This window comes from Gymnogyps californianus, chromosome 3 (genome assembly GCF_018139145.2).
Source record: "Gymnogyps californianus isolate 813 chromosome 3, ASM1813914v2, whole genome shotgun sequence".
Classification (NCBI taxonomy): domain Eukaryota; kingdom Metazoa; phylum Chordata; class Aves; order Accipitriformes; family Cathartidae; genus Gymnogyps; species Gymnogyps californianus.
Window position 1 is genome coordinate 82226782 of NC_059473.1, and position 23106 is coordinate 82249887.

General features: G+C 40.5%; 1 protein-coding gene across 1 annotated transcript; it reads left to right on the plus strand.

Moving 5' to 3' along the window:
• The first annotated feature begins 1088 nt into the window (after window positions 1–1088).
• CCNC (cyclin C) lies at window positions 1089–20827 on the plus strand. The gene is made up of 13 exons (XM_050893553.1): window positions 1089–1107; window positions 2526–2559; window positions 3328–3434; window positions 7162–7246; window positions 7490–7559; window positions 9066–9117; window positions 11920–11975; window positions 13267–13302; window positions 15073–15164; window positions 15894–15961; window positions 16245–16324; window positions 18274–18392; window positions 19074–20827. The coding sequence occupies exons 2-13, from the start codon at window positions 2528–2530 to the stop codon at window positions 19126–19128; spliced, it is 852 nt and encodes a 283-aa protein (XP_050749510.1). The 5' UTR covers window positions 1089–1107; window positions 2526–2527; the 3' UTR covers window positions 19129–20827.
• Window positions 20828–23106: the final 2279 nt, after the last annotated feature.

Here is a 23106-nt window from a genome sequence, read left to right on the forward strand (position 1 = left end):
TTCAAGCTGATGAAGCTGAGGGAGATGTTTGAAGTGGTGGGCAGAGATGGAGATTGCCCACTGTGAGAACCCGTAGGGAGCACGCAGGCTGCTCTTCATATGGTATGCTGCATGCAGACAGACAAGACATACTTAAATTTCAGAACAAATGGGTTTTGTCAGACCATGCAAAAAATAGTCATCATGCGCTCACAGGTCTTGCCAACCATTAGCACCAAGCACAACCTTCCCAGTAGGATAAACCGGGAGTTACTTCACCTCGCTGAGGATCTGCCCTGTGGGAGTGCTTCTTGCTGCCACCATGATCGCTGACAGAAACTCTGCTGACTTTTGTGGGCGCAGGGATGGGTCTGAACCCCAGCCTGGGTTCATGGTGGAATGGGGAGGCTATTAGGGCTGCAGCTTTCCCATAGCTGCTGCTAGCTGCTGCCTGTCTGTCTGTCATGTGTCCAGGCAGCCTTCCCTTTCCTCCCCACATTCAGCCCTGAAAACTGGCCTCTGGGTATAAGACCACACATGTATGTCTCTGGGTGGGGAACGAAATAACCCCCTGATCTAGGTTCTGTCACAGTAGGGTCCCCATTAGAGGCAAGCGAGTCAGACTGGTGATTTTGCAGTAGAAGGTGTGGAAATGGGCAACACAGCTGGGACTGACTTACTCAGTCCACTAATTTTATATACGGTGCATGTAGAGGACAGAGGAGAGGAAGAGATCAGTGTAACTTCTGGCACCAGTGAAGATGGGTAGAGCTTGCCTTCAAGACTCCAAGAGTTTCACCTTTTTAACATTCTTGGTTAATTAGCAAATTAGGAAACTGTTCTGGAAAGCTGAGGCAATGAAGTGCAAAACCTAATGATTTAGACAGCAGCTTTAATGCAAACATGCTTGGGTGACATATTAAATCTCATGAAACAAAGAGGTCCCTTTCACTGCATCCGTGCTGACACACCATACACCAGCTCCATGTGCCAGGGCCCCAAGGGCACCCACAGCCCTGGCTGTCCCTGCCCACCCCCCCGGGGCTCCCCTCACCCTGCCCACGGCCCAGGACCCCATCTCAGCCCCCCGGGGCCGTCAGGCACTGCTACATGCTGCCAAACGGCATTAATGAGCCCCCTCCCCAAATGCAGAGTGGGGTTTTAGCCAGCGTGTGATAGGAGTGCGGATACTTGGCCTGTAAGAGCGTCAGTCCCAGCAGCCTTGCTCAGGGTCCCTTGTCAGTGGCCATGCACTCCCAGCCCTGTCAAATGCTAGGCAGGCTTGCTCGCCTGGGAGGTGATGGCTAGTATTCACCTAGACTCCTTCAGACTTTTAAAATACATCCTTTTTTACTGATCTCGCTGCAGAACTCAGGCGTACTTCCCCTAGCGACAGTTCTGCTTGAAGAAATGAAGGCACCATCCCTCCCTCCCTCCATGCTCACCCTGACCGGAGCGCTGCATCACCACAGCCGTGCAGGTACGGGGACCCACGGCTCCTGCCTTGATGTGCCCTTCCCAGCAGTACATGGATTAATACATCTCAGATCCCACTCAGAAGCTGAGAGCTGTGAGCGTGGCATATGCCACCACAGGAAAGAGCACGAAAAGAAAGCTGCAAAGGATTTAGGCCCAGGTTCTTCCCGTTAAACTTAAAAAAATTACCTCCAGAGGCTCTCTCCAGTGAGGAGAATTCCAGCACAGAGCAAGCTGAGCCCTGAAGCCTTGGGATTGGGTAAGGCAAAGGGAAATTTAGGTGACTGGAGACAGTGCAAGACAAGTAAGTGCTCTTATTGGGACCAGTAGTCTGTGGTCCCAATTGGGACCTTATTGGGAGCAGACTGGTACTGAATTTAGACAGCAGTGGTTTTACACTGAAAGAGGGCAGGTTTAGACTGGACATAAGGAAGAAATTTTTTGCGACGAGGGTGGTGAGACGCTGGGACAAGTTGCCCAGAGAAGTTGTGGATGCCCCATCATTGGAGGTGTTCAAGGCCAGGTTGGACGGGGCTTTGAGCAACCTGGTCTAGTGAAAGACGTCCCTGCCCAACGGCAGGGGGGTTGGACTGGATGGTCTCTGAAGGTCCCTTCCAGCCCAGACCGCCCCGTGCCTCTATGAAGCGAGCACGGCGCAGGGAAGCCTTGCACAGGCAGCGGGATCTCAAACGGCTCCCGCCACCCGCGGCAGTAACGCGCTCGCTGGGTGTACACGGTGCCTTCGCACCTCGCCACCACAGCGGCCGGCTGTGCTCCGGGAGCCTGGCAGGCCGTGTGAGGGCCGTCAGGACGCAGCAGCAGTGCCACGCCACCGGACCGCTGGCGGCTGCCGCCAGCCGGGCCCGCCGGGGCCTGCCGGGGGCGGGCGGAACCCGCGCGCAGGGGAACGGTTCCCAGTGCCGCGTGTTGCCGGCCGGCGGCGGCGGCGGCGGGCGCGGGGCGGTGGCGGCGGCCGCCTCCTTCCTGCTGCCGGCGCGGGGGCGGCGGCGCTGGCGCGGCGGGGCCGGGGCATCGCGGGCCCGGGCGCCTCCTCCCCTCTCCTCTCCTCCCCATGGCCGGGAACTTCTGGCAGAGCTCGCACTAGTGGGTGCCGCGGCCGCGGGGTGGGGGGCGAGGGGGCTGCGGGTCGCCGCCGCGCTTTGTCCATTCATTGCCGGGCCGGGCCGGGGGCGCGGGGCACGGCTCTGTCGGGAGGCCCGGCGGGGGCGAAGGGAGGGCCGCGGCGCTGGGCTGCGTCTCCCAGCGGCGGCGGGGGCCTGCTCAGCACAGAGCCCTGGCGGGAGCCGGGCTGGAGTGCGAGAGCAGCCGGAGCCGCTCCGGCTCCCGCCGCCGTGCCAGCCGGCCGGCCTCGCTTCGCCGTGACTTTCAAAGTGTTGGGGCTCTCCGGGAGAGGAGTCGCGTCCCGGTGGCCGTGCCCGCGTTGCCCCGGTCTCAAGCGGTCGAGCGCGGGCAGTTGCGGTCCCTGGGGGGATATCTTTATCCCCAACCGTAGGGCAGCCGGGGCTGAGCCGCGTTGAAGGACCTCGTGCTGGGGGCGTCGAGGTTTACATGGGTGCCTGTGATGTCCTAAACGTAACGTAAACCTTGCTAGTAACTGACAGCGCGTGAGAGCTGTACAGCCCGTTTAGTTGACTGTAGGTAAAGGCTAACCTTAGTCCCTGCGAGTTAGTGTTTTTTTCAGGCGTCTTACTTTGAAAACCCTAGTGAACATTTGCTTGAGAAGATTGTGTGTGGCTTGGTTAAAGGTCACTAGCCCTTTAGCCCCGGGCCTTCATCTGTAGCCTGTTTGTACAGGAGACACTCAGTGTGATGTTGACAAAGAGTTGCTGAAATTATTTTCCCTTCCTTTAGTTTGCAATGGATTTTGGATAAACAGGATCTGTTGAAGGAACGCCAGAAAGACTTGAAATTTCTGACTGAAGAAGAATATTGGAAACTACAGATATTTTTTACTAATGGTAAAACTCTTTTATTTTTATTTCTGCCATAAAATCTGTGCAGTGTCTGCCATGTCTAAATGCAGGTTTGAATTGCTTAGAGAATGTAATGTTTTCATTGTGATATTGCGTACACAACCTATTTTAACGAAGAACTGGAATGTCAATAACATTTGTCATTCGCTTAGTTGTATTAACACGATTTTAGGAGAACTTACAGGCAAGTTAGCTGCATGTATAACGTTTTAACCTGTGATGGGACAAAACATAGTACATTTTCTTATTTTCAAGAGGTTCTTACCAAAAACAGAAAAGGAGGAGAAGCAAGCAGAAACTGTTAAACTAACGTATTAAAGGCTCAATGTCAAGCATTAATACTCAAACTGGGTTTTTGGTGGGCTTTTAGGCTGTGGTAAGTATTTTAGCTGATCTGTGCAGTCCTATTAAACAGCAAAGCTTGGAAACTTGTTATTTGTGTTCAGTTATGTTCTTTGAAACCTGCACCACAGCCTGTGTCTTGCCTTGTGACTGATTCCCCAGCACCAGGTGGCTCTCAAATTGTCTACAAGTTTCTGAGAGCTGTTGGCAGGCTGCCTGTTCTCCCAAAGAGTTTGGGGCTTGTCTGTGAGGTTATCTAAGACTTACTTGATCCTGCAAAGCATTTAACCGTATGAATGGCCGCACTGCAGCATATCAGATTACGCAGGCACTTAAACTCTTTTCTGTGCAATTGTTCAGCATTTAAAAAAAAATCTCCCGAAGCAAAGGATATTGCTAAGTAGTAATTTGTTTGCAGACAGCTCTTTAAATATTTTTCACAGCAGTCGTTTAAAGTACAGAATGCTTATTTTTTCAGCTATCTGGCCAGACTTGAGACAGAGAAGTTAAGTGACTTTCCCAAGGCCACAGGAAGATCTTATGTCAGTGCTGGAATGATATCTGTGAAAGATACTTATCCCAGCTTCTCTCTTAGCTTAGCTATTTTTATAATAATTGCATATGCTGCAAATCTGATTGCTGTGGATACATCTGTGTTATCACTTATATGGCACCAGGAAATCAAGCTAGCGGTGATTTACCTATTCAATCAATTTCTGAAATTCCTTGAGGTTAAAACAAAGTGGCATAGCTTCATAATGCAAAAAGAGAAAACGAGGTAGTGATATTTCTAAAACTGTATTTCTATGCTAATTTTCACTAGTATTAATTTGAATTATGAAATATGCTTTTTAAAATGTTTCACTTCAGTATTTTTCTTGAGTAAACAAAGATTTACAAAGTAGACAAGGTGGTTTCAGTTTGTGGTTTTCAGCTCTTTTCCCTTGACACTCCTTGCCTGCCCTGAAGGTACGGTGTGTGACCTGCGGCAGCTGGAGAACAGCTCTGCCAGCATCTCCCTTGTGCGTGTACAAACACAGCCTACCCTGGACGAGAGATCGGTGCTGGGCTTTCACCCCTTCTGTAGCAAAGAGAGGCACCTTCATGGGGAGGACAGGCAGGGGCTGCTCTGTACTGGTGGGAGCTCAGGCAGAGCTTGCTGTGTTCAAGCCCTTGATATGTGTTGTGTCATCACCTGCCTCTGAATAGGGACCCTGCTTTGGGTTTATAGAGCCTCCTCCTCTTCTCTCCCACCTCCTGCATTACCTGGGTAGGGATATGAGTCTTGGCTACGGCTTGTCACATTCAGTGTGTGTCTGCCCAGGAGATGGGTGTTCCCTAAAGCAACCAAAAAATTGCCTGGAGAGAGGCAGTTTCATGCTGCCTCCTCATTGGAAAAAAGTGCAGTAGATCACCAACTGATTGTATGGCCATGCGCAACTACTCAGGATGTTAATAGTGTAGAGAAGGAAAACGATCATCTTCTAAAATAGTTCGAAAAAGGAAATTGATGTTGATTTCTCTCTTTGGATCACCAAGTCTTAATAGATTTGTTGGTTGAAAAGCGCGTTAATTGATTTCCCTTTCTGGTTTAGGGCAGAAGCTGTAATGCTTGTGTTATAGGCTACTCAAGATATTCAGATTTAAAACAATTTTTATTAAAAAAAAACACCACTGAAACCACTTATTTTGTAAACATAAGGGAATAAATAATCCAATAGTTTCTTTTAAAATATTTAAAAAATTAATTACAAGTATTGGACTTTTTCCCAGCATGTACAAGCTTCCATTTCATTAAGTCTCTCTAGGCTCATGTCCATTTTTTTCCCTAAACCACACTTGATTTTTCTCTGACAGCAGATGGCCTAACCATTCCTGAAAATCCCATGGGAGTGAGAAACATATTTAGAGAATTCTGTCTAGCTTAATATTTGAATTTTTCTGATGCCCTAATAGTAGGATAGCTTTGTAGCCCCATGGTCAAATCAAAGGGAAAAATCCTTTCAAACCTTCCAAGATATGCGGATAAATATTTTAATATTTGTACATACATTGCATACCGGGCTTAACCTCCTTTCTGGCAGTATTGCTTGTCCTGCTGTCACTGGCAAGCTAGTCTCAATTTGGTATTTTTCTTTTTAGGAAAAGAGCGATATGACATGGACAGGGAGTTAATGTTGCTTTTGGGTAATCATAGTGGGTGACAAATTAGTTACCTTTTCCTGTGTGTGGGGGGAAGTTGCCAATCATCAGTGCTGTTCAGGGTGGTTTTCTCCTTTTCTCCTACGTTCAGCCCTTTTGTAGCCAACAGGGTCCTTGATATTTGCGTGTTTTAAAATGCTGTGATGTTCATTAAAAGTGAGAGTAGGGTATACCCTGACTGTATTCCCAAGGGATATGGGATAAGAGCATGGGGAAAAAAATCTGAAGTTGTGTGATTAAGTAGAGACTAAGAATTTAGCGATAACAGAATTGTTTGCTTTTCCCATCAGTGGTCGCTGTCTTGATCTTGCTGTACATATTTTAAATATATACTTAAGTGTATTTTAAATTATTGTTTTGGACATTTCTGGTGAGGGAGGAAAAAAAGAAGAGGGAGTCTTAACACAGCCGAGCCTTGTTCAGAATAATGGCCACGAAGAAGTATGGGGAAAATAACAAGTAACAACCTTATGTTTCACTGTGCTGTTCTCTATATCCAACCCCTGCTCTTAATCCCAGCTTGATGCATCTAATTTGCTTGGCACATTTCCTTTGCCTGGGAGGCCAAACAAAAGCTACCTGCACAGATGACACCAGGGTTGTTTCTTGACCAACTGGCAGAGGACCACCGTGATGGAGCAGCTGACTGCATCCTCTGGTCTCCCACCCCCTCTCCCTAGACTAAATATGTCATTTTTTTAACACCTGCTGCCTCTGCCAAATTTAATGACCGTGTTTGTGTTGGCAGCTTTAGTTGTTTAAAAAAAAACCCATCCATTTTGCATGGCACTGAAATGGCATAGACTTATATTTTAAGTCTATGAATTTGTTTTGCTCTAAAACGGAATACCCAAGCTTTACCCTCTGAGATGTGTGTTGTCATCTTCTTAAAGGTCATGTTCACTTTGTACACAATGAAGTCAAGTTACCTTTCCCTTTTTGAAGGTGTCCACAAGCTTCAGGATGCAGTGCTTCTTCTTCACCTGCAGGTCTGTAGGTTTACAGCAACATGTTGTCTCACCAGAACAACGTATCTGAACTGAGGGAGAAGACTGTGTTGCTGCTCCTTAGAATCCCCAGCAGTAGTCATGTTTTGAGATCCTTTGCTATTTGGTGTCAAATTGTTGTAAAAACTCAACTCAAGCTTTTGTTCATTTTTTTTTTTAAGTTATCCAGGCTTTAGGTGAACATCTTAAATTAAGACAACAAGTTATTGCCACTGCTACAGTCTACTTCAAGAGATTCTATGCCAGGTAGGACTGTTTACTATGATGGTACAAGAATAAAACATTTGCTAGGCACATTTTGGTAGCCCTTTTAAAATGCAGTTCTGTATTAAAAACAGTGCCACTTTTGTTTTCTGGATGGTGTAAAGCTTTTATGCTAATAAAGTTAACTTAAGCTTTGCTTTTTCAAAAGGAAGTGTGGTGCTCTTAATAGATTAATCGTTCTACGTGTATGAAACAACACATTATAATTTTGTTATAACATTTCAGATATTCCCTAAAAAGTATAGATCCAGTATTAATGGCTCCTACGTGTGTGTTTTTGGCATCCAAAGTAGAGGTATGAAGTATTACAATTTTTTAATGTAAAATTATGTGATGTATGAGAGAGAGAAAACGTTTAGGACTTTTAAATTTTTTGTCATTCTTCATGCTTTGGGGGTTGAAACCTTCTCTTTTTTGTATAGATTTCTATAGCATTTAAGAAAAGGAGACGGAGAAGGCCTTCAAACATGTTATTTAGTATTTGATCTTTCACAATTTTGTCTGAATTACTAACCCTGAAGGGCCTCTGAAAATTGGAAAGAGTGTTTTAAATGGCTGTTCCACTGTGATACAGTGTTTACATATTTACATACACTATACTGAAATTGTGCAGTGTCTCCTTTCTGGTATGTTTTTCCTTATTTATGTTTACTTAAACTTTAAAACGGAATTTGAAATTTTTTCCTAATTATCCTTTTCCCTTTCATATAGTGAGGGATCCTCCGAGTTTACCACACTTTCATTACTTGAATTAAAGTATGTTGTAGCTCATATGCTGTCTTTGAGAAATTATTGTAAGGAACTGACCTGTTAGGGATAGTGGTAAGAAGGCTCCATGCCTCCACCATTAGAAGGCCTCTTTGAATGTGGCCAAGAGTTAGCATCAGCTGGGCGCTGCTCTTAGTTCTCTGTAATGCCAGAAGTTTTTCAGCTGTTTGAGAAGTGTCTGCGTAATGGAAAAAAATCAAATTGGCCAATTTGTGATACATCAGCACTAATGAATTTTACAGGAGGAACTCAAATACCTAGTGGATGGTAGAAGCAGTCCTGCTAAACCAGTGTCTACATGTGATACTGTTGTCTGTACAAATACTGTGATACCTTTCATTGTTTGGAAGAGATGAAGGAAAAAAGACGCAGAGCGTTGGAGAGAGTATTTTTTTATCGGCCTGTTAATTAAGCCTTTAAGAAAGTACAGACATAGAGTGTAAATATACAGATGTACCTGATATTTTAGAAGAAATACTAGAAGTCTGTGCAGCCTTCCTTACACTAAAGCTTCTGCAACTTTAGAGGGCAGCTATAGCAGTAATGATTCAGCTATGCACTTCTCTGAAAGAACACTGTATACAGAAAATTTTCAGCTTGCTGACTGACTCAGCAGAGGAGCTAAGGATTCATGGAAACATAATAAAAAAAGGTAGTTAATGACAGATTTCTAAAGGCAGTTTTCTCTCCAAGTGGGTTAAGGAAAAACAACATACCTTCTTGAAGCCCTCTTGTCTATTTTATATGTAGAGTGTTAGCCAACTGAGCTTTTGTGGCTTTAGTACCTTTCATAAATGTTTACTATTCCTCACAACTCAAACAACAAAGGAACTAATAAATGAAAAAACTCTTTACCTAAGAGTTTGCCCTGTTCCCCTTAAGGAAAAAAAAAAAGGAAAAAGGGGTGGGGGAAAAAAAAGAAATACTGCATAAAGAAGCCCAGTTTAGTAAAAAGCCATTATTTTAATTTGATAACAGTGTGAGTATATGGTATTTCAGGTGGTTCACCTCATTTACCATTCTTTTTCTTCAGGAATTTGGTGTTGTTTCAAATACAAGGTTGATTTCTGCTGCTACTTCTGTATGTAAGTAACGGTGATTTTCATTATACTGTAGTTAGGTATCTCTGTAGCGAGATCAGACATTTTCTTTGTGGGTTTTTTGTTTGCTTGTTTTTAAAAGGTAGCTTTTTATCAAGTCATGGGGGGGCTTGCGTGTTGACTGCTAGGAGCCAGTTAAAACCATTTAGAATAAATAACTCCTGTTTCTAAATACAGAAACAGAAGGGTCCTTTCTGTATTAGTTGTGGTTGATTCTGGTTATAATTTTATCTGGTAATAAAATTAAACTGTTGAGGTTTACACAGTCTCGAGTAGTAAATTGAATTCTGAACTATTCAAAGATAGAATTGGAAACTTAGGGCTTTGTTTTATAAAAGGTATGGCTCCATGGAAGTACCTGTTTTCAGAATTTTTGGTAGGCTGTATACCTTGTAATTTTTTTTAATCCTTTTTCCCCCCATCATAAAATTAGTCTTTGCACATAATATTTATTTCTAAAAATACATTTTATAACCTATATATTGTTCACAAATAAATGCAATAAAATCACACTGTAGTTACTTAATTCTCTATCTTTCCCACTTGCCTTATATTTCCCAGTTTCTGTAACTTGCATCTCATCCATCAAGGTCTTAAAGTGATGGCTTCCTTAACTGAATGCTATAATTTGACCCAGAAGGTCCAGCTGCTCTCAATAGGCCATTCCTGGCTGTGCTCTTCAAAATGTAGGTCAGCGCTTTCAAAATCCCTCTTAGCAGTTGAGGGGACAGGTGACTGGCTGCATCTGTAGCCTCCACATGCAGTAAGTGTATCAGTCCGTGGGGCTGGCCGTATGACAGTTTCACCACCAGGAACTGAAACGCATCTTCAGTGCCAGCATGACCAAGACCAGTACTGGATTTAGCAGTAAGAGTTGCTATTTTTACATCAGTAGCATCTCGAAACACAGATCTATGTGCAGTTTTGATGCATCAGTGAGAAAGTTAGATGGATTTTGGTAAATATGCAGTAGCTGATTTTACTTGGACTTCTAGTCCTGAGCTGTGCTGTTTCTGAAAATCCCAAGTCTCAGAATCCTGCAGAAGATTTCCCCCAGGCAGACCCAGAAGCCCTGCCTGCCCTGATAAGTACTCTCCACTTCATGGAAGTGGGGACAAAAAGCAACAGGCTTTCTCTTAGTGTTTATGTCTTTTATTCTACCTGGTCTTCCTTTACCAGAGTTGCTTCAGTAGCACACAGCAATTGTTTTGGAGGTCTTCATCCAAAAGGTGAAAAAAGATGAGGCAAGACAAGTAAAAGGCGGCTAACAAAAGGGCTCACCAGCTTCATAGTGGTCGGTTGAAAAGGTTTGTTTGCTTTTAGTTAGGTAGAAACATGATGTTAGTAACACATGCTTCCTTTGTAAGGAAATTAATCTCAGATTGGTTTCTGACAACCTCTTCAAAAGCTTTTCGCTCTGTTTCCACAGCTCACTAAAAGGACAGCTCCATATGGTTGTGTCTGCAGCTTGCTTTGTGGGAAAAATGTTTTGTTTCCCTATCTTCCCCCTCCAAGTGGTTTATTTATTTTTTTATTATGTATCTCTTCAGTTTGCATGCTTCTTGAGGAACCTGTTGTATTCATTTTTCTCTTTCTTGAAATAATTAAAATTTCCAACCAGTAGCCTAGTCTTATTGTCCTACCGCAAATTTTCTAGCGAAGTCCACCATAGGTCTAAATGTTGAAGTCTTTAGTCCAGAGGACTGACACTATCTTTTAATCAAAGTGAATGGCGTACTGATTTTCTGGAAGTAGTATCAATTCATAACATACTGTCTGTCATTAATATAAGGAATATTGTCCACTTCCAGGATGTTAAGTGTTACCTGTTTTCCTTGGAGGACAGGGACTTAAAATAGATTTTTCAATGTTTCACTTGTACAAATCTCAAATCCATACCCTCAAGTGTATTTAAGTTTTTCTTTGCTCAGCATTCTAATGAGATCACTCTGTTTTTGCAACTTAACATAATTCTTAACAATGCACTATTTGTACCTGTTCTTGTAAAATGCATGAGGATAATTAGGTATCTAAATCAGGGATCATCGTAAGCTAGAAAACTGAGGATATATTTGAACATTCTCTTGGAGGCAAGTGTCTTGAATCATATCATATGCCTAAGCAGATGCTTAGGTGTCTCTCTCAAGGAGAGAAACACCCTTGAAATGTTTCATAATCCAGTGCCTAGGACATTGATCTGCAGTGTGGTGAATTGACTTCTTGCTTTGAGTTTGAGCCTGGTTTTTGCATATCCAAAATCTTTACATCGTGGACATACAAGATCTCTTGGCTGAGCTCCCTCACCCTGCCCTCGATCTTGCTTTTCTAAGACTTCATTACATGGTTTAAAATCTTGCATGTTGAAGGATCAAGCCTATGTAAAAAATGCCATTTGGATTTAGTGTTGGAACTGAGATCCTGAAGAGATCACCAGATTTGGAGTGACATCAGTAGGTAGATAGCTCTGTGAATGATAACTTCTGGGAAGTTAGGTGCCCATAAGCTAGTTGGTGGTTAACCAGAAGATTTAATAGTGCCCAAAGCAGCAGACAAGTGTCTGGCTGAGTATCTGTGCAAATCTGGGTTTAAGGTGTATTTTTCTTTCCCTTTCAGGATCTTAAATCTTATAACTTAACTTTTCTCTTTCAAATACAAACCTTTTGTACTGCAAGCAGTTGTGCTGCGAAATGGATTTGAAGGGCTATATACAGATGAATTAATAGAAAGGGAAAGAAGTAAAAGTATTAATTACAGCATTTTTAACATACTGATTTCTCTTTACTGTAGTGAAAACTAGGTTTTCGTATGCCTTTCCGAAGGAGTTTCCTTATAGGATGAACCATGTAAGTATGCTGTTCGAAATACAACTTGATCAACTAAATTAAAAGACAAATAATTGTTAGCAGGAAATCTTGTCTTTTAAATTCTAAGAAAGAAATATTTTCATACTCATATGTCAGGTTGCTTATAATTAGTTTTGGATAGATTATTGGGAAAGTTACTTTTAAAAGTAATAAAACTTATATAAACTTCTTTCCTTAAATTGTTGACAGGAATGCTATAAAGACAAGTGATGAAAGACAAGTGGGTGACTGAAATAGTAATTTTTATATAGTATGACAATAAAAGAGATTTAGCTTTTTTTGAATGTTCTTGTTTACAAATACATTGCTCCAGGGAAGGTAAATAGCACTTGCACTTGGGATGCTTCCAAGCTTGCACGCAGGAGCGGTTGGCTTACAGAAAGCAGTTTTATTTTTACCTGTAAAATGTAATGGCTTTTGAAAAATAATTTTTATTATTTAAAATTTAGATTTACCAGTGGTTTTCAAGGCATTCTCAGTCACAATGCTGAGAAATTTTGTAGTTTTTCTTGAAACCAGTTTAGACCTGTGCTGTAGTATTTTGAAAGTTAAACAGATTTAATTATTTTTAGATTGACTGTGACAAATACTACTTTGTTGGTTTGCTTTTCACCCAATCTAGAAAGCCAAATGATATATCACAATATAAAGTATCTAAGACCTTGCACTAAAACTGCACTGCTATTTTACAGATAAAGGCAAATGGAAATATATTTTGGAGTACTGCTTTCCTATAGCCAAAGCAGTCCAGTCTTTTCCTTGATATCACTAGTATGTCACTGTCTCTATGGAAAATGAGAGCTGATTTAATTGCTACAATTGGGCAGAATATTTCATATGGAATTAAATCTGAAAATACTTTAAAAGGCCATTTGGCATGTTAGTAGCCTGATGAAGAGGCTCTAATTCTACAAAAGGACTTCTCTCTTGCTGTTAAGTGTTTATACACTGGGAACAATTTTCTGCTGCCAGGTGTTGAAACAAATCAGACAAGTACTGCCAATGAAGTAGTCTTTCATAGTAAACTTGATCCAAAATGTTTAAATGCATTGTTATTATGACTAGAGTTAAGTTATAATGGTGGTAAGGCAATGGCTAATAATAGTTTGATTTTTGTTTGATTTTGTAGTTTCGGATGAAATGTATTTAGGACTGTTGGAAACATGTGTTGAGAATTCCTGTGCATTCGTGATGTTAAACTGGATGCCAGTTAATTCTTTCTGCTGTCTGAAACATGCTGCTGTTTAACTGTGATTTTACTTCTTTGCAGATACTAGAATGTGAATTCTATCTCTTAGAATTAATGGTAGGTGGATTTTTTTGGTGGTTTGCTTTTTTTTTTTTACTGTTGCCTCAGTTTACTTTTTACTGATGAAGAATATTTTGAATTTTGTGCTATGAAATATGCATTATGCTGTCTTCCCCCCCCCCCCCCCCCCCCCCCAATTTTAGAATGATGTCCATGCAGGTCTAACATTTACATTTTCAGCAGAATGCTCTAATTACTGTGCTGTCATCCAGGCTGAGTGAGGGCATTCTCACCTCCTTGCATTGAAGCTGGACTTCTCAACAGAAAGAGGGCAGATTGTGGGAGCGGTGGGGACAGGAGGAGTGTGTATGGCTCTGCATCCTAGTGGTGAGAGCACTGTTGGGAAGGGTAAAGCATACGTTCTGTTTCCAGAACTGCTTCTGTTTTTAAAAGAAAAGTAACTATATATAAGTCCTGATGCAGAGACTAGGATGTGAGTGTCCTTATTTCCCCAGATGAATGGCCAGTCAAGAGCATAGAATTGTATTCTTTCTCTGCCCTCTTCTTCTTGCCTGGAAGAATCTGGAGCTATACATGTACGTTCCCGCTTCAGCAGAAGGTGTGGGTAGTATCCCACTCAGGCTAGGCTATAACCTGATAATTAGAGTAATCTTCTGGGAAGCGAGATGTGGGTTTGAATCCTGTGAGGAATTCGAGGCCTCCCATTTTCTGAGATGGTGCTGTAACTGCTAGGCTGTTGGATGAAAGGAGCGCAACGTGACGTTTTCTTCCAGGCACTTTCAAAGAAAGGAGCTGTACTTGCTTTTTGTAAGGGTTACTATCCCATTGCTGTGTTTTCTAGGGCAGCTGAAAGGATGCAGCCCAGGCTTCTTAGGGGGCTTAGGTAAAGTGGTGCCTAATTTCTGCATATTGGTTGGACTTGGATGGGTTAGGTACCGAGCTCGCTGTGCTAGAGTAGTTCTGTTCAAGTGCAGAGAAAAGGAGAGAGAAACCAGGGAGGAGCCTAGTGAGTTAGGCCACGACTGAGAAAGGATACGTTTTGGGAACAGGACACAGAGGAGGCCAGATCAAAGTTTTTGTTTGTGCCTACTGTTGTTATAACCCCTTTTTAGATATCCTGTTTAGATTTAGTCCTTGATACCTCTGCTATACACGGCAGTAACTCTTGAGTTTTATATACAGGAGTTTTATCACAAGTAACTGCATTTACAAGAAGTTACATTTTGGGGATTAACTTATTTTTCCAGTATGCTATGCAATATATAGTATGTATAATAACTGTGTCTCACTTCAGTGTTCAGCACATGTAACTTAATGCGGCTTTTCCTTATAGTATCCATACAGTTGGCTGCTTTCAGTGAGAGGGTTATTCCTTCTTGTTTACACCAGCCTCGGCCTGAAAAGAGGGGATTTGAGAGCAGTGGGTTTTTTTCTTTTCTTTCTTTCCAAACCAGTGTCAATTATTTTGGCATGTTTTCCATGTATGGTATTTAGTGACAGACTGTTGTCTGGCAGTGTTTTGTATTTCCAAGTGGGAATTACGGGTTTGTAAGCAAATGAGGTTTCAGTGTGCTGCAGATGTGGCTTTCTCTGTCTCTTAGGGGAAGGACATTGACAGACTGGCAACCATGCTATGTAATGGTATTCTAGAGAGAGCACTGCCCTCATTAGAGCAGGGTTAGGTGTCAGAATGCTACGTAAAAAAAAAAAATCAGTAATTGACTTCTAAACCAAATGTTTTTAATATGAACTGACAACACATTCTGCATTGTAATCTAACTTTTATCCCGTTGACATTTTTCCTAGGACTGCTGTTTGATAGTGTATCATCCTTATAGACCTTTGCTCCAATATGTGCAAGATATGGGCCAAGAAGACATGCTGCTACCTCTCGCATGGTAATGAAGACAATGATTAACAATAGTGCCTCCTTTCAGCAAGAAAGCAAGTGTTTAATAGTTATGCTTCAAAAGTGGTTAAGCAAAAGCAGGCTTAACCATATTTGAATACAAAGGGTGCCCTAGTTAACCTGTGCACGTATATGTCCCTGACTTAGCTTATTCTGTCTTTAACCCTGTAATGATTTTACTTTGCAGTGGTCTAATTTTTATTTTTAGACTAGCTCTAATAGCACACTTTTTTGCACTACTGAATGGTGACTATGAGTAGAGGTAATCTTTTTCTATCAACGTCAGCTTTCTGTTGTATCTTGTCATAGGAGTTAGAAGCAGTATATAGGGGTTTTTAGCTGTGTTAGCAGAACTCTTGTTCTTGAACTGTTTCTCAAATACAGAAAGACAGTAAAAATACTACTTTTATGCTTGCCCTTATTTATGAAACAGGGATAATTATTTTATGGTATACGTCAACACCGTCTGCAGAAAGACATTTATGGTACTATAATAGTGCTTCCAAATAAACTTCTGCTGTGACTACAAGGAAAAAAATGAAAGGCTTTAAGAGATTTTTACAAGGGAGGAGATCTCTTCCCTTCCTGTTTTGCCCTGCAGCCTCACTGCTTCTACCATCTAGGAAACTGACAAAATATTTATAAACTGACAGCAGTTTTTGAAGTGATATAGTCTAAAGGTGAATAGGATGATACTTACAAGTTCTTTTTTGCACAGGAGGATAGTGAATGACACATATAGAACTGATCTTTGTCTGCTGTACCCTCCTTTCATGATAGCTCTAGGTAAGTAACGCAAGTAATGTCTCTTGTCATGTTTAAATGGATGTATTCTGTGCACTGTCCCGTCAACAAGCGTTCCTTAGAGTGCCCTCATAACGTGCTTCAGTTTGCACTTCATACAGTAATGACAGTATAGCCTTGCAACTTAAAAAGTCTTGAAGAAAAATCAGATAATTAATCCCAAGTTTTCTCTGTTGAACTGTATAGTGTTTATAAAAAATAGACTGTTTCTAACTGTATCAAGAGTGGATCTTTGTTCAATATCCATGTCACCTGATCTTTGCAGCTTGCCTACACGTGGCCTGTGTTGTCCAGCAGAAGGATGCAAGGCAATGGTTTGCTGAGCTATCTGTAGATATGGAAAAGGTACTCTGTTTTTAATTCCCGCCACCTGTTACGGACTGACCAGAAATAGTAGTCATGGTTATAAAACTACTGTCTTACATGTTTGCGGTACTGATTTGAACTTCATTCAGTGATCATATGTTAGGTGCTGTTGAAATTAGGTAGATCTATCGGGGAGGGAGGCAATGTCAGGTCATTCAGTTATCACCCTGTTCTGAAAGTCAAGACAGAACCATTGCATAACAGCAAAGTGTTGCTGGTGTTGCCATTTTTCAGATGGAAATACAAACCCAATATCCTTTGCATTTTTTGCCAGAAAAAGAATTCCCAGTGTTTTTTGTCATTCAAGATTGCCAGCACGAGTTTGACTTTTAAATTCTAGTGCGTGTGATTTTCTGATTCACCTTTCAGCACCGTGCCTACATACTGTTCTTATTTTCTCCCTATAAATGTACGTAGTATAGCAGAGTGTAAAACATTCTTGACACTTTCAGGATGACCAGGACCGTGACTTCAGTCAATGTTAAATATGGGGACACCGAGATCATTCAGTTGAGTTCCCTGCTATTGCAAATTCTATGTCAAATAATACCCTTCATAAATTTATCAGGTTCCAAGGTGCAGTTGTTCTCATACCAATAATGTTCTTCATTAGTTTCTTTCACTTTTTAGGTTGACTTCTTTAACCTTTGTTTTGCTCCAGCAAGCAAGCCAAACTAGTACTCATACTCCTTATCACACGGTTTCACTCTGCACATATTTTTCAGTCTATCTTTTTTGAAACTGAGTGTCTGGAATTACATAGCATATTATGGGTGAGATGTACCGTTGCCCTCTGTGCCCTCGGTATTGCCCTTTATCCCACTCGTGATATCCTGGCATTGTATTTGTATTGCAGGATTCATCTTCAAATTTCAGCACAGTGTGGATGCTATGCTGCATCAAGAGCTCTGTGAATTATGCTGTCATGCATGTAAAAGCAGGGTGATAATAAATTGGCAGCAGAGGAGAACCAACCTATATTTGACAGATAAGGTTACCATAAGCTTGATACTGAACATGTTTGAATGTTTACATGTCTCGGTTCTCATGCCAGTGATACAATCTAAGCTTGATTTTTTTTACATTAGCACCATAGACCTCTTAGCCAACTATGACTTTTGTTTCAAGGATATATATTGTTCTAGCACTTAATCGAAGTCCATGTATTAAAAAGAAGAAAGAACTCTATTAATTTAGAGAATGATGAAACAAATTATGAACTAAACATTATCCACTTTTTATGTAGAATATTGCACTAGAAATTTAATAGGAAATTAAGGTAGTTGAGGTGCAGTAGATAGAAAATGTCCAAACTAGTCGAGAATGCTTATGCCTCCAGAAGTGGAATATGAAAGTTCAACAATTCTTATTATATGTATATAAGAATATATAAGAATAATAAGAACTATTTAGATACTCCTTGGCTCTTTATTTCTTGGAAGGAAAGAATTCAGACCAATGTTTTGTGGTTTGGGGCTTTTTTTTCCTACACTGTGCCTCTGATGTGTGTAGAACATTGATAATCATCAGTTACTGTATTGGTAATCCATGGTCATCTAGCTGCAGTCATGCTGCCAGGTGTCCGTATTTTCCCAGCAGCATAGTTATAAGCTGTGGCAGTAGTTGCAAGTAAGTAAATAAAAAGCTATTTAGCTTGCAGGGGAGGAGAAGTGGTATATGCAGTTGAATGCGAGGGAAAGTATTCTCTGTCCAGGCTTCCATTCACAATTAAATCAAAAAACTAATTACAGAAATGGTTGATTGCCAGACCAGATTAAATGTGAGACAGTTCTGTTTATAATATGAAAATTGTGCTGCTTAATTTCAGTTCGGGGCATGTTTAATTAATTACACACTTAAACTGACTATGACAAAGATAAAATCACTATGGTGTCTGACCTTAGGATCTCTTTTTTTTTTCTAATCAGATTTTAGAAATAATCAGGGTTATTCTGAAGCTGTATGAGCAGTGGAAGAACTTTGATGAGAGGAAAGAGATGGCTACTATTCTTAGTAAAATGCCTAAACCAAAACCACCTCCAAACAGGTACTGTACTTCCTTAATACACCTTTCATATGGAAAAACTGGACTACTATCTTAAGAATGAGTAAATGTTTAATTTGAGATATAGCGTATGTTTTTACAGTGCAGACCTTTATTACAAACAGCCAGTCTGATTGTTCAGGAGCTAGTGAGAAGCAGAACATTCATTGCTTTGTGGAGAGTGTTGATGTGATTAGAATGTGATCAATCCAGCTTAGCAAATGTAAGGAACTGCGGTGTGAGGCTCTGTGGCTGGGCCAGATTTGTTAGAACTGGGCCTGCTTGATGTCGTATTTAATTACTGCGATTAAATATCAACTGTTGGGAATCTGCACATGCAAATTCCTCTGCACATACTTATGTAATGTGAACTTTGAAATGTTGACGTGAGAAGTAGATTCAGCAGGCAGCTGCATGGGGATATATTGAAATTATTATTCAAATAAATACACTGAAGTTATTTATGCATGCTGAGAATAACCTTTGCTTTTTTTAATGAAACTGAGCACAATATCTTAAGCTATTTGTGTATATGTTGAAGTGTTTTCCTTCAAAAGGTTTTTCCTACTTTCAGAATACCGTATTTTTTAACTAAATAAAAAAAAAGACAAAAATGTAATATGATGCTTCTTTTTGAAGACACGTGTTTTCGTTTTTTTTTTTTTTTTTTTTTCTTCCAAACAGTGAAGGAGAACAGGGTCCAAATGGTAGCCAGAACTCTAGTTATAGCCAATCTTAAGACATTCCAAAGAATTTCTTTATGGACCACTTTGACTCAAGACATCCTGGGATCTTTCCTGTGTTCATGAAACGGACAGAAGGTTTTAGTAACATCTTTGACAAAGAACTTGAAGAATAAATAGCTTGTTTGTGTCAAGCATTTTGAAAGCTTTTTCTTTAAAACTGCATCATTTTCTCTGACGCTGGAGCAAATGTACTAAGATTTTTCAGTGTAAGGAATCAAACGTTAAACCAAGCTGCAAAAGATTAACACTATCCACTCAAAACAAGTAGTTCATTATTGGTTTTGTTTGCTTTGAGAAAATTGTAACTTGCCATTGAAGTGAACTATTTTTAAAGCAACAGTAACCTGAAGCCTAAGTGTAACTGTATTAATGACTTGTGTTGTCTTCATTTTGTTTGTGACTGAAGGAAGATAGTGCACTGTATGTTAAATCTATTCATTACCTTGAGTTTTGTTGATTTTTCTAAAAATAAATATGGATTCTGTAACAAGTAACATAGCAATCCTTCAGAAACAAAGCCTAGAAGAGCCTGCAAAGAATATTGTTACAGTTTTAATGAAAGCTGCAGGAAAGAAATTCAGTTCCTTTTTTGGATTAGAAAAATGCTGTTTTACTCAGTAGATGTACTTGGATGTTTTTGCCATGAAGCGTAGTAGCCCAGCTTACCAGAGAAGTGCAATATGTATAGTGATTCTGCAGTTTTCTTAAACATTTCAAGTGTTAGGAATTAAAAAAACCCAACGTACTATGATTTTTTTTTTTGCAAGTAAATGTACTGTATAGTACAATCGGAATTATTTTACAATCAAGTACAAATCTGGATATGATTGCTATTTTTTATGGTGGATTTTTTTTGTACAAAAGATATACACTGTTAGTCTGCCTTCACTGTTAGTGTGAATTTGTGTGGTTCATTAGAGAGTTTATTTAAGAGGATCAAGCTTTTGGTGAGCTTCATACTGGCTAATTTTAATTGTGATGTTAGGAGCAACTCTAGAATAACTGAAATGGGATTCCTTGGTTAACTATGTGCTGGAGAAAATGAGATTCCTTCAAACAGGAGGCCATATCCTGTGTTCCTTACTCAGGCAGATATCCCACTGAAGTCAGGAATTGGCCTAAATCGAATTTCTTGATTTTTAGTAACTTTGTTTCTAACTAAGTTCTGTACAACTTCATTTTGAATGATAATGCCGACTTGCCCAAGTATAAAAATTGAATGATAGAATAAAGTGCAGTAACATTGTTCTCCATTTTTTTTTTCCTGAAGCAACACATTTCACTGGTCTGAAATATTGGAGGAAAATTCTTGAAAACCCTTGCTCTATGATGCGTCTTGGTTCAAAAAACTAGCCCCTTAAAAAACCCCATTTTTGCAAATACCTGTCTTTGTAATTGGCTGGTCATTCAGTGAAATGTAACTGAAGTGTGTTTGTATGTAGCCCATTAGGCTACTAGCATTTATTTCTGTTCAGGTTGTCTTCGTAAAACATTAGGTAAACAAGCCCAAACCACTTTGGTGAGATAGAAAATATATACATTTTGGTCTTTGCTACTTTTGTTGCCATTTGATCCATACCTTTTATAGACACTTGATTGATAAAGTGGAATTTGGCTGTTTGCCTTTGTTTCTTGAAGTCTAAAATGTGCTATTTGTAACGTGGACTTGGGGAGTAGAAATAAATCAATGCAACTTGACCACTGTGTGGAGTTCTTAAACAGGAACTGTTCTTTAGGTAAACATCAGTCTTCTCACATGTACCACATAATCTGCTAAGAAAGCTAATGTTTTGATATTAGGGATTTCACACTATTAATGAAGAATTCTGGCTGGAGTGATTAAAAGTGTTCTTGCTGCTCAAGAGCCTTTACTTCCTTGCAGACTTTACTACCTTGCAGACTTTACTTCACCCCTAAATTACCTATGTGACCTAAACCACAGAGCTAAAATGTCAGGCACTTCTTGATGGTAAACAGAAGTATCTTAAGTCATTTCTCTGCTGGGAGGTGAGGCTAGTTTTACCAGCTCAGATTCCAGTGTAAACAGTGAAAAGCAATACAGTGCAGTCAAAGGAACTGGATTCAGTGATGACAGTTATAAAAAGAAAGATGTAAATTGGAACAACAGGAAATGGAACATAATCTGAATTCAACAGCTTAGCTACCAACCAGACAGAAACAAATCACCTTTACTGTGCTTCATTTCAAAGGGGAGAAATGCATAAAAATGAGGTATCTCATTAAAAGAGAGGTAGCTGAAAGTCTTCACAGATTTCATGGTTACAGGTGACAGCAGAGTGTCAAAGCAAACACAGGCCATCTATGCCAGAAAGAAAGACTTAAGGAAAAATCTAAAAGGAAGCAAACTGAACTGGATCAGACAAGTTACTTAAAAAGCATCATTTGAAAAGCAAGTTATATCCACATAATGAAGATACAGAGGAAGACACAGAAAGGATCACCAACTTTGACAACGTACAAATAGTTTGAGAAACACCTTGCAAAAAACTACCAATGCTAATAAAAACTAATGAAAATTAAAAAGAGGTATACAGTGGCTTTCCTATTAAAAAAAAATAATCCACAACTCTTCAGCTCAGAAAAGATAGCAGAGGTCTAGAAAAATCATGAGTGGTGTGAAGACTGATGAGGTGACAACTGTTCACTTCTGCCAGAAGAAGCAGGAGCATCTGATGAGAACAATACACAGCAACTTGAGAGGCAACAAAGGGAAAGACTTCTCACAACGCATTGTTAAACCCAGTGGGGCCTGCTGTGACTGCTGGGAGTTTGTGTTGAAAATTTACAAATACCCAAATATACCAAGACATGCAAAGCCTGCAGGAAGTATCAAAGCACTCTGAGTTGTAAATGAGAATAATCTGGGGGTTGTATCACTACATACTTACCCTGTTTTACGCTCTTCCTCAGATGTTCATTACTGGTTGCTGCCAAACAGAAAATAATGGGCTAGACAGATCTTGGCGTGACCCAATATAACTGTTTGTTCATTTTTTTGTGGCTATGGAGTTTTAGATGTTCCTAACAAACTTCAGTGTAGCTACAAAAGGAAGCATTGGCTGCTTATGACTAAATAGTGACTAAGTTTAGTCGATAAGATCTCCTTGCTTTGTTCATCTGTATACTGAAGTTTGGTGGCTTGGTCAATACAGCTAGGCATGATTAATTACACATTTAGCTAAGTATTTCCAGTGCGTCTCAAATTTTCAATACAATCTGACCTTAACGATCCAGATCAAAGGCATCATTAGTCCTGGTGAAGGCCTGGCACAACACAGCCAACAGCGGGCTTCAGTTGCCCTTTGACTGTGTGCCCGCAGCATTGTGAAACTGACAGTCTAGGTCATGTTAAACAGGCAAAATTAACAGATCATAGGATTTGGCTAAATCCAACAAAACTGTTGGCATCTGTTACTCCTCCTGATCCAGCCTGAAAAAGACCTTTCAAGAGTAAGATAGTGAGAACTGCAGAATAATTGACCACAACAAGGTAACACCCATACTCATCCTGGCATTTTAATTTCATCTTACTGCCATTAATTCATCAGTTAAACTAAACCAGTATTTTGGAAATTAGTTTAAATTCTGGTTCTTGTTTGGGTTTTTTTTATGGATTCAAAATAAAGTATAGCAATAAGACCGCTAAAAAGTCAATGATACTTTGAAGAAAAATGCATTCATTACTCACTAGTATGACAGCAACACTACAGGGTCTCTAATTATTAGCAAAGATGAGAGAACAGAAGCCCCTGTAAGATACACCATCAGGGCAGCACAGCTAACACAGCTGGCTGTGCCAACTACAGGAGTTCTCCTATAGAAACAAATGACTGCAGAGAGACTGCGGGACTTTCTAGAAATAAAATTCTAGTAAGATTCATTACTTTTTCTTCTCTGTTCTCTAAACTTGAGAGGGTGTATTTTTTAGGTCCTCTTCTCACCATGCAGAC